Here is a 12,296-nt window from a genome sequence, read left to right as displayed (position 1 = left end):
TCTTTAGATTGCACAGAAATGCTCAAAAGATGCAAATTGCTGAGCAAAATTTATCGTCTGCTATCTGCTCACTTTTAATTGGAGCTCATTTGGAAGAATTTACGCCAAGGACTTGAGGCCTGGAATTTACAGCAAAATCCAACTCCAATGCTGATTCACTTTTCCATGTGTGCTCTTCTGATACATTTGTCATGTCAAAGTGGTGTTGGGGCTCATTGTAGGAGTTGACCGACCAGCCTTGGAGTTGGCCCAAAATGGCTCCTTGAGATGTTTTTGTCCTCCACCAAATTTCTTGCAACTGGCTGAGAGTCACAACTGAACTTAGCGGCACTTGAATCATTGCAGATGTACTTAATGCATCACGTCCTAATCTTGTGGCGTAAGTCTTCATAAGGCTTTCAACTCAAAGTATCACTTTGGAACAACTTTCTTAATATTTCATACAAATTTACGACCTGTCAGCACGTCGCCGCGTCGCCGTGAAGCTTCGAGGCGTCTTTCTTTTATGGCTTTCAAAAAACATTATAGACAGAGCAGAAAACATCAGGAATGATTGCCGTCTGCAGGATATTTGACCATCCATCGTCCCGTCTGGAGGCGACGCTAATGACTTCCGCACCAAATATAAATCCCAAACCAAACGACGAGTAATCAACCAAAGACACGGGCAAAACAAAAACATCGTCCATCATCTCTGCAATTAATTTCAAGAACGATTTGTGTGATCAGTGTAATCTTTCATGAAGCATAAACAACACAAACAAGACGACAACGTGAAATTAATTGGTGGCGGCGCGTGGGCCTTGCCAGTGTGCTCTGTCACAATCAAGACTTGGAACGGGGAACGGATCATATTTGATGACAAAGTGGGTCATGTTAAAAAGCTTTAGCCCAAACTTTTAAGCACGCTGGAAACGACCCGTGTCACATCATTACATTCTTCTCCCGTGACTTCTTTTGATTCAACAAATGTTTTATACATTAGGAAACATGAAAAGGAAACAGCACTCGTCGAGCGGCTAGGCTGCACTATGTCAGCTCGGCAGAACCTCGCCATTGTTCACTTTGAGAAACGCAAAGCGAGCGACACCTTCCCTAATGAAATGTCGTCAGCTTGACAGCAGCAGGGTCGCTGACACAGCTCGGTGACATTAGAAGGAATTCAAGGCTGCCTGGGGTGATAACCTCAAGAGAAAAGAAAGCCCAATAGATCTTGTTTTCATCAATTGCTCTTGTACTCAAAAGCGAAGGATGAGCCTCGATGGAAAATGCTGGATTCAAGCGAAGCCACTCAATATTTTATGACTCATGCGAACGAACATTTATTTCATATAAAGTGTAGAATGCCCCCTCGAGCAAAGATGAAAGCAAAATGTTAAGTACTTTTGCGCTGAATGACCAAACTAAATTGACTTTTCTACTGGAAGTGATGGTCTCCCAGAGTGCAGTTCCACTGCAAAAAGCAAGGGGGCATCAGAGTTCAGGATTCAACTCCCCCAACCTCCTTGTGGCCGCTGCAAGGTGAAGAAGGAGGAGGAGGAGGAGGCTGCCAGCCTGCACTCCACTTCAGTCATGTGTTGAAGATATCACATTTAGGAGAGAGCACAAGGAAGCGGCTGGAACACCACTCGGATTCTCGCAAGCACTTCGTCTTAACGGGCCAGGCAGCCATTCCATACCACCCCTGGATGCAGATCGGGGAGGCGGAAGGAAGGAAGCACCTCATGAGGAAGTTTTTCCCAAGTTTGCAAGTGCACAGACTTTGTGTTGTGCACCGGTGACCTCTCGTGAAGATGGATGCGACTCTCACTTTCTTTTTGCTTTTCACTGGGAAGCATTGAAAGGACTTTTCAAAAGTATTGTTGTTGTTGATGTTGGACGACTTCAATCTTGCCACCTGACAAGAAACCCATGAATGTAAGTAGCCACCTCCTAATATCTTGACGCGTAACTTTTTTTTTTTTTTTTAATTAATGAATGGACGTACAAGTTGCTCGGCGACGTGCCAGTACAGTGAGGTGTTCCCAATATTTTGCTTTCTGGTTGTCATCACTGAGCTGCAGAAATGATGCTCACTTAACTAATGAGGATAGTATCTTTAGGCGTGCAAAACAGCTTATGATTTTTTTTTTTTTTTTTTGTAGACGCAAACAATTTTTGGTTTATTTGCAGCTCTGGTAAGAAATAAATATTTGATCACTACTCATTTTCTGCAATAGAAAAATGCTCTAATTGCAGTATTTGCGCAGTATTGGGAATTTGGGAGTTTTCTACATGAGAAAAAAACGCTAATGCTTGTTTTACTCACATATACAAAACTAATAAAGTAATGTCTTGTGTGCAGTCAAAAATACAATGCACTATATTAAATCACATTTTCTGAGTGTGACTTATAAATGCTAAGGCAAAGCATCATGTACAGTCATACTAACAAAATGTAGAAGAAAAAACAAACGTTTTTTTGCATATCCGACTTTATAATGAGTTTCCACAGCAGTTGAAGTTTGCGAGCGCACTCCCCCGATGATGCCTCTCTTACTCTGTACTGTAAATAAGCCAGCCCTGCAGGGCTTGCTTTCGTCGTGCACGCTTTTCTTTTGTTTTGCCTTTGATGTAACTGTCGTGCTTCCATTGCACGAGCCATTCGCTTGCAACAGATCCATCCGTATGTCGGATGTTCTCAATGAGCCGAATCGGCAAAAGAATCATGAAGGCTGCCAGCATCATGAATGATATCCCGGTCCATCCAGGCTTCCAAGAGACTAATGCATGGTTTTGAAATGTTTGAGCTTCAAACCTCGAACCTTTTGACTGTGAGGCAAACGTGATGCTGCCCGACATTGAAGGCAAAAGTTCTCAAACAGATTTCAGACTTTTAATTAAATAATTAATTAAACTAAAAAAAATATTACTCAGCGTTATTGATCGTCAGTGTGTGTGGAAAAAACAAAACCGGATTATGTCATAAGCAAGGCGCCATTCTTTCACCCTCGCTGCCCTTGCAGCCCGACACAGCTGCCGATACTCAACCCTGCATGGGATTAAAATAATGACATGTGGATCATTTTTGGACGGCCTTATCCACGCCACCCAGGAGGGCTCCTCCTCTCAGACTCCAAGTGGTTGCATTTAAAAAGCAAAAAAGCCCTACTAAATCATTCCCCTGCATTGTGGTCCTGGGAAATCTGGCAATCTTTTGAGGCTGTCTTGACCAAAGGCTTGAGGCTTGGACAATTTGTAGCTCATCGTGTCTTTCATCATTTATCATCCATTGTTTGCTCATCATTTTCTCTTGTATTTATTTCAAAGACTTTGATTCCAATTACTAAATGTCACGACACACAGGCGTCACGCTGAGCCAGACAGCGAGTGCTACGTTGGACACAATTAACCCCCGCGTTAGCCTTTTTATTCCATTTCAAACGGGAGCCCATGCTGCGAGGGCGTGCGGGAAACACAACCGCGTCACTTATTAAATACAAACATATGCCCGCCTGCTGCCATGCCTTCGGGAAACGGTGAATCCCGGATCAATTCCGAGGCCGTAGCCAAACATCCCCCCGACATGTTGTCGACACCTGACACCGCGTGTTGTGGATGATGCCACTGAGGTGTGTGTTGCTGCACAAACGAGTCACACACAGTCTCACTCTCGCCATAGGAAGAACTTAAGTAAACGCCAGTCTGGCTATCACGCAAGTTAGCTAGCTATCTTAAAAAACGAAAACAAACCTACTATAGTTTGTTCTATCCATCTTGCATTCTAGGAAGCCAGCCATGTGTTGTAAACGCAACACCCAACTTCTGGCCATCTATTGCGCTAGTTAGCTAACTTGCTTAGCTATCCTAGCTATATTCTAGCTACTAGCGAGCCTAAAACACTCAAAAACAATTCTGATTTGCCGATTGTCTTGCTCACTGGACCGTGGGATGATTCGTGGTGCTTTTTCATTCGTGTAACTAATCTTGTGATGAGTTTTCAAATGTGTTTTGAAGCCTTTCTAGTTGTTTTGGCTGGCCGCTCATCATCTCCACGTTCGTCTGTCACATGTGTTTGTTGTTTCCATTCTGGCTCCACCGAGCCTGGTCCAGGCTGGCAAGGCCTCTGACCACAAGCTAACTGGACTGGTGACATGAAGTCGGAGGCTGTAGTTACGTAGTGGACCGCAGTTGTAGAGAAGACCTCCACCCCCCTCACACACACACACACACACACACATACACACGCCATCCCCTCCAGGTTTGTTGGTTGCTTTAATGAAAGTTGTGCAAGTATGCAGCTGTGCTTGAGTTTGGAAAGTCACTGATTTATTTGAAAGATGCCAAGTTTGACAAATAGGTCGAGAGGAGTAATTAAGTCACATTTGTGCATGAGTGTGAAGTCAAGTTTCGAGCTGATCCTGATCGAGTCATTGCGGCCAAAATTAAAGCCAAGTTGAGTCTGCAGGAAATCACAGTCGAATCAAATCATTACTTGGGTGAAGCTTGCGGAAGGTGGCAACAGAGCTGATGTTTTTTTTTTTTCCCCCCTATTGTGAGCGACGCCAATAGTAAAGATGTGCTTGTCATGTTCCTATGGCGCAAGAAGACAAATTGCACTTCTGCAAGCGGCAGGAATAAAACAGCAAATGTATTTTTTTATGTATTGTGATGTATCAAGATGGAAGACGTGCGCAGTCAGCAGAAAGTGGAGCAGATGTTTTGATTCTGCTTGTAAGTCCTTGAAACCTGCAAGCGTTCATTCTCCGGGATTGGAAGTCGTCACAGGCAAAGAAAACGAGTGCGAGGTAAAAGCCTCAAAAGGAATTGACTGACTATCGCTCTCACATGCTAGCTAGCTTAACTACACAACAAAAGTTTGCAGAACCTCTCTAATGTCTTTTTAGACCTTAAGATTGCTGCTGACTAACCTCAAGACATCCAGAAAGTGCGACAGAGACGTGTCACACGTTGAACGTGGAGATTCCTCTCAGGCTTGAATCTTTTCCCCTTTCAAACTCTCTCTGCTTTTTGCATGCAATTACCCCAGCATGTCTGCAAGATCCATTAGGACTGCCTGGCTGGCTCGGCAGAGGTCCTCTACCCAACCAATGGGCCGCTTTATTTCAATTGTGGAATCCTTACAAAGACTGCAGCCTTGGAAAGTTATCCTTTGTCGTTTTGGAGCGAGGGGGAAAAAATGCCCAGCATAAATCAATACTGCAGACTTGAAAGTTCAAGCACTTGTCAAAGGTTTCAAGCTCCGGCTGTGCTTCTGTTGCAGCCAAGAGCAGCACACTCACAAAAAAAGCTGCTTAATGCGTTGCGTGTGCTACACATGTGCTCAACCTTTCATTTGCCCCCCCCCCCCACCCCCCCCCCCACCCCATTAGAGCCAGTCTCAAAGTGGCAGGAAGCTAACCCACAGCTCACTTTTAATCAAGAGATATAAATACCCGGAACAAAGCCAACGTTTAAAACACTCATTTTGTTTGTGGCGTAAACTCTTCAAGGAGACGTATGCATTTTTTTTTACCCTTCAAAATACAGATTTGAAGTGAGTGTGAACATGCACATGCGGCATACTCACTCAGTTTAATTTCTGCTTGACGTGCCAAAAAGGTCACAAAAAGAGCAGTATGCAGTACAAAGTGCGGCATGCCAAAGGTCGCTGCCATTTCTAATCATCACATTCCCAAATGGCACGATCCGAGCTCCTACATGTACTTTAAAACAAGTAAATCTCCCGAGTCGTTGACGTTAAAATTAGCGTCTTTTGTTCAGAAGGCTCCAAAATTAGCCTGTGCGCGATGATGGCTAGCTGCCAGAAGACGCTAATTGCAATGGTGCGGAGCCAGAAAAAGTTAGCGGGATAGACGGCACGGAGCCCCTGGACTTGGAGTTCTAGCTCGACGCTGCGCTGAAGATTTGCTAGCATCAGTTCAACCACCAGGGGGAGCCTCGATGAAGCGGCTAACGTCAAGTATAGCTTTCGTTCCCAAGACGAGCAGAGTTGGAGCTATGGCATTGCGACGAGAGCGTTGATCCTTTGTATCAAACTGCAACTTCAATCCAGATGACACGACGGTCTATTGCTACGGTGAGCAGCAAAAATAAGAGCTGCACCTTTTTAATTAGATGGAAGAGGAGCAGCAGCAGCCAAGGAGATGGGAAGTGGTGCGCCGCCGCCGCATGTGGTTTTGATGTTACAAAGTCAGTTCAGCCCAGCGCAGAGGGAACAAGGTGTTGACTTATTAGGTGAAGGAAGAGGTGTGGGGAAATTGGTATGTGTGGGTTCTGTGCGGTTGGGATTGGTGCCTGTCGGACATATGGGAAAGTCTTTTGCGGAGTTTATTATTTCTCTTAAACGAGCCCGCTCTGTATGTCAACAGAAATAATACGTTGCCTCGAGCCTTGCTGTCAGCTTTTGATATTGTTCAGCATTTCCTCACATGTACCGTATGTGTCTGCAGGTTTAGAAAAAAGGAGCCAAAATGAAGACAGCTGCCAAGGGTGCGGGGAAGTCCACAACGGATCCTTTGCAAGGTGACGGCTGCTGGATGAGAAGGATTGCGCTGACGTACGCCGTCCTGGTTCTTGTTTCGCTTCATTCGCCGGCGGTTCAGGGCACCCTGGATCTACAGTTGGACGAGGAACAACCAGCGGGAACCATCGTCGGTGACATCAGCGCCGGGTTGCCGCCCGGCGTCACGGCGGCGCTCTATTTCATTTCTGACCACGAGGGCACCGGCGTGAGCACCGATTTGGACATTGACGAGAGCACGGGAATCATTAAGACTGCCAAAGTTCTGGACCGAGAACAGAGGGACAGGTACAACTTCATCGCTGTAACCATGACAGGTGTGACTGTGGAGGTAACCATCAAGGTCAACGACATCAATGACCACGGCCCGACATTTCCCAAAAAACACGCTACCTTCCGAATCCCCGAGCAGACGGCCATCGGCACTCGCTTTCCTCTGGACCCAGCGGTGGATGCGGACGGAGGTCATTTCACCACCCAGGGTTACCTCATCAAAGATGGAAACATCGGCCAGGCGTTCACTTTGGAGACCAGGAGGGGAAGCAACGAAGTTCTGTATCTGGACTTGGTGGTCAATGCCATCTTGGACAGGGAGAAAAGGTCGACCTATACTTTGTCCTTGGAGGGCTTTGACGGGGGTTCCCCTCAAAGAACCGATCAAATGACATTAGATATCGCCGTCCAGGACATCAACGACAACGCTCCCGTGTTTAATCAGAGCCGCTACCACGCCATCATATCGGAAAACCTGCAACCGGGAAACAGCATCCTGCAGGTGTTTGCGACGGACGCCGACGAGGGAGAAAACGGCGTGGTGACGTATGAGATCAACAGGCGCCAAAGCGACCCCGATCGTTACTTTGTTATCGACCCCCACACGGGCATCATCACCCTCAACAAGCCGCTGGACTTTGAGATGCGGCGAGTCCACGAACTGGTGGTGCAAGCCCAAGACAACGCCACGCACCCGGAGGTGACCAACGCCTTTGTCACCATCCACGTCAGAGACTACAACGACAACCAGCCCACCATGACCATCATTTTTCTCAGCGAGGACGGCTCGCCTCAAATCTCAGAGGGCGCGCAGCCGGGACAGTACGTGGCCCGAATCTCGGTCACCGACCCGGACTACGGCGAGTACGCCAACGTCAACGTGTCGCTGGAGGGCGGAGACGGCAAATTCGGACTGACCACCAAAGACAATATCATCTACCTGATTTGCGTGGATCAGATTCTCGATCGCGAGGAGAGAGACGTTTACGACCTGAGGGTGATGGCCACCGACTCTGGCGACCCTCCTCTCAGGGCCGAATCTTCCTTCACCATCGAGGTGACCGACGTCAACGACAACCCGCCGCTGTTCGACCAAGCCGTGTATCGGCAAGTTATCCCGGAGGTGGTGTTTCCCGGCACTTTCGTCTTACAAGTGACCGCCAGAGACAAAGACCAGGGACCCAATGGGGACATTAGCTACCGCATCCTTTCGGATAAAGGCGCCTTTGCCGACTGGTTCAGCATAGACGCCGTCACGGGGATTATCAACACTCTGTCCCAGCTGGATTACGAAAAGAACCCCAATCCCAGCATAACCGTCGTGGCCACAGACGAAGGGAGACCGCCGCTGTCGTCTACCGCCGTGGTCAACATCGTACTTCAGGATATTAACGACAACGAGCCCGTCTTTGAAAGCAACTTCTACAACGTCTCCGTCGGCGAGGACGCGGCTCCGGGAACGTGCATCTTGGAGGTAAGACACCTAAAGATTCTATGCATTCAAGGGATGAATTTGTGTCTTTGGCGTTTCCACAAACTGTTTTCAAGTGTCACTTCAAGCACAAAAGGCTTCCTGCTTGAGTATGGGTGGGGGAGAGGCATCGAAACGAACAATACACAGCAAACGTGAAGTTCAGGCACATTGAAGACTCGACAGAGACTGGAGATTCATTATTCAGGCATATTCTTCAGTGCGCAAGCCTTTTTTCCCCCTTACAGACGGAATCTTGCATGGATCAAAGACTTGGCTAGCGAGTGCAGCACAGACAGAGGAGAAGGCTCAGCAGCCGGGCTCTTGGCCCAGGGTTTGGCCTTGGGGAGAGGGAGGGAGGGTTAGGGAGGGAGGGTAGCAGAGCAGAGCAGAGAGACGCAGGGCCTCACCACGACTCCTGGCTCGGGCGCACAAATAGAAGCTACCAGGACTTTCTTGTGTGAGGTCCCCCTAATTATAAATCACAGGAACCGCAAGGATGATGGCAGATGGGAACAAACTGACATTGATTATAGAATTTGGAGCACGAAGCAAGGAATAGTTAAAAATGTGTGTTTTGGAAGAATCCCAGGGCGGGTTGGAGCTCGTGTTGATGAAAATATCTAGTAAAGCCGCACGTAGTTATCTCGCCAGGAAGGACATTTTCCTTCCTCCGCATTTCCTTCGGCGTAGCGCGACTTCTCGGTTGGCCCGCGGAGTCCAAGTACACGTCCGAGTGCGAGGAGGCTCTCCAAAGCCTGCTCTCGCTGGCTCTCCAGACCCTCTTGGGTTCTTGGCCGCCCGTGTGAGAACAGACTGCCTGGACTCGGTGGGGGCTGTTGGAAAGCCAAACTTTGGAGCCAGAAATGAAATAGTCTCTTTTGTCATTACACAACACTTTCATATGCATGCCTATTGTGATTGACTATTTCAAGTGGTTTCTTTGTTTAGCCCCCACAGGTCCCCCAAGCACAGCAGTCAACAATTATCTGTGCCTGTTCTTTTTTGCCATTTTCCCCTTTGTCGATCCAGCCGTGTCGAATTATTGCTTTTGTTTTTGGCTGCGCGGTAGACTCTTCTGCCTTGGAGTCAAACGTTCTCGCCGTACCGGACTGGGCCTTTTTTGGGTACTCAAAACACGCTTCCGATGTTAATTGAAGATTGGAAATTGGACGTGTATGAGTGCGACTGGCTGCTTGTCAATCTGTAACCAGCGATTGGCTGGCAAACCGTCGACAATGTAGCCCACTCGCTTCTCTCGCCAACCGGGAATGAGCTCACCCACAACCTGAGCGCTCACAAAAAAAGCAATTGATAGCAGAAAAGACACCCCAAAATAAAAGCTAAAGCCTGTTAACAGCCACGGTTTTTTGTAATTCAATCGGTTGGATCCATGCAACAAAAATAGGTCAATCTCTAGAGAGGAAATCAGATTTGACATGCAAAATGCGATTTGAAAAAAACGCAAGACGCATCCACGAGCCAATACCAATTCTATTCTTCGGTCGAAGTTCCATTGCCGTGTCCTCTGGATGGTGCGCAAGTAAAATATAACTCAATGTCACTTTCACTTTATATATCTGTTGTATTTGCTGGATTGTAAACCGTGTTTCAATCCAAAGCAGCCTGTATTCATCACAAATGTGACAAGCCCTCTTAGAACAATAAAAGGCCGACTAGATCCAATAAAAATAACAAGCAATATGTGATAAAATGGTATCATAGGGCATGGAAAAACTCGATTTTCGACATTGATGTCGAGGCAAGCCAGCCAGCCAGACAGACTTTTGTATTGGAATAACAAAGCAGAAAAATTCCTTAGGAAATTTTACATGTGGCCGCTACCTGTTGCACGTCTGTAACCCGTCAAGATTTATCGCGAGTCGGTCTTGCCTTGAAGATCCGTTTTAAACTTTTGGCCTCGACAAAATGGAAAGTCTTACAAAGCTAGCGGGCTAACTTTGCGCTAGCTAACCGCCTGGGCTGCGATTCTAAAGCAAACTCCTGATGTGCAAACATCAAGATAGCAAGATAGCACCCTGATCACTTCAAAAGTCATGACGCATTGACTGCTAACTCATTCACACCTCACTTTATGACGTTTTTGTCCCTCTGTCTGCATGGGGCTCCCAGTCAAAAGGAGAAAGTCGTGGTGGTGTCATTTGGGAGGGGTAGGGGGGGCCTCTCAGGGTGGTTGAAGGGGAAATGAGCCCTGACAAGCACTAGCATGAGTGACAGCGGCGACACAAGCAAGCGGGGGGTGCCGCGATACCTCCTTGTCTGTCCATCCGTTACTCGTCTCGGTCTTATCAGATCTCACTTCATTTCTCATTAGCCGGCCGGGTGTGACTTTTGACCATATCGTTGACCCTCCAATGCACGTCACTGTGTCAAGTTGTACGTACCTTAACCTCGTGCAGCATGCAGGTCAAAGGAAATGCAGAAAGATGTGGGCAGGAGCGTATCCAACTGATCTGAACTACTTGACATTTTGTATTTCTGGAAACGCTATTGATGTATTATCCAATCCTGAAGTCATTTCATTCTTTGTTGTGTAAGCTCAACGGCATCACGCTTGAGCATTCACGCCTCATTTTCAAGCCTTGGCTCGGCCACCGCAACCGGTAGCACGGAGCCGGGCTCGAAAGGCTCCTACAGTACCGTTTAATCTCTCCCCGAATCCGCCCGTTCGCTCGCTCGACTTTCCTCAGAGGGCTGTAGAATGCCAGCACCGCTTCGTTACGTCTTCATGAGCTGTACGTTGGCTCTGGAATGTATCCAGCTTGAAAGAGGCTGAGGCAGAAAACGTCTCCGCCTGGGATTTGCAAGGAAAATCGATCCGTTGCCTAGAAGATTTCTCATCAATGTTTCAGTTGCTGCGACAAAATGTTCCTTCTGCCAAACGGCCTTGCTGCGTGCGCCGATTTGGTGAAAGGCAAAAGCTCAGCCACATTCTTAACATTCACTCTTTTCCTCCCGCCGACGGACTTGGCTGCCTTTTTGGAATGGAGATGCCTTCCAGAGTTTTTTTTTTTTTTGGTGTGTAAACACGCGAGGCCAGTTCGGAATTGGTATTTTTGCACAGAAAGCATGTCATCAATTCTCACCAGATGTTTTGTGTGAAGAATTTGCGACAAACAAAACGCTCACTGGTTTGTTTTTCTGCCAGCTCGGACTGGTGTGTTTCTCCCCCCCCCCCCTTCTGTTAACGACCCGGCTTCTCGGTACAACTTCAGGAAACTGGGCGTGCTACTTAATGTGTTAGCAAATGTGATACTTCCTCGAGCAATCCACCCTTGGGATTTTGTCACGACAACCGTGCACATGTGAACGGAGCGTGGGCGTTAAGGTCAAAGTTGTCTCCTCAGTGCGTTTTATTGCCCGTGTCCATCAACGAGTTCACGAGATTCCTAAGGCATGCGTGAGGGGGGCGGCCGGGCCGGGCCAGGCCGGGGGTATTAACGTTGTGGATGGTCATGCACCAAAATACGAAGACTCGCTGACTCGCAACTATTAATTCCATGTACGAGAGAATGTTTTTTTTTTTTCTTTGGCTAAACCGGTTCTGGATAGACTGCCAGAGTGATTTACGGCTTTGGCGTTTCGGCGTAACGGTGTGGTCGCTTAACGGTTAGCACATCTGCCTCACAGTCAGGACGTTTTGCTTCAAATCTCCACCGACCGTGTGCCGTTTGCATGTTCACCATGTGTTGGGTACTCCAGGATGCTCTCGTGTTTCAGAAACATGCGTGTTAAATTCATCCTAAGCTACGTGAACGTGAGCCAACGTGAGGTTGCCCGACCACGACTGTGAGAATCGGTGGCGTCTGCTTTGGTCTCGCAAAACACACTTGAATGCGAAAACGCTTAATTGATTTTCCTAATCGTGGAACTGGGAAATTCCTTCTTGCAGAACGAATGTTGCTCTGATTGTTATCAAACCAAACAAGGTGAAGGTTGATGATCTGCGCAGACCGTGGCCAAGGCACCCTGACGATCCAGAGAAACATTTGCACGCTTTGAAATGTG

At 47.5% G+C, this 12,296-nt stretch overlaps 1 protein-coding gene across 1 annotated transcript in view; it reads left to right on the top strand.

Annotated features, from left to right (window-relative positions):
• The first annotated feature begins 1,545 nt into the window (after nt 1-1,545).
• Nucleotides 1,546-12,296, top strand: part of LOC148395796 (protocadherin-16-like) — a 55,681-nt gene continuing 44,930 nt past the window's right edge. The window contains exons 1-2 of the mRNA XM_088381391.1: nt 1,546-1,917; nt 6,453-8,270. Coding sequence (XP_088237517.1) covers nt 6,474-8,270 — 1,797 coding nt within the window. The 5' untranslated portion in view covers nt 1,546-1,917; nt 6,453-6,473. The remainder of the gene's footprint in view (nt 1,918-6,452; nt 8,271-12,296) is intronic.

This window comes from Syngnathus floridae, chromosome 7 (assembly GCF_059516105.1).
Source record: "Syngnathus floridae isolate MCC-2025c chromosome 7, RoL_Sflo_1.0, whole genome shotgun sequence".
Lineage (NCBI taxonomy): Eukaryota > Metazoa > Chordata > Actinopteri > Syngnathiformes > Syngnathidae > Syngnathus > Syngnathus floridae.
The sequence above is the reverse complement of the archived record's forward strand: the minus strand, read 5'-3'. Positions and strand labels throughout refer to the sequence as shown.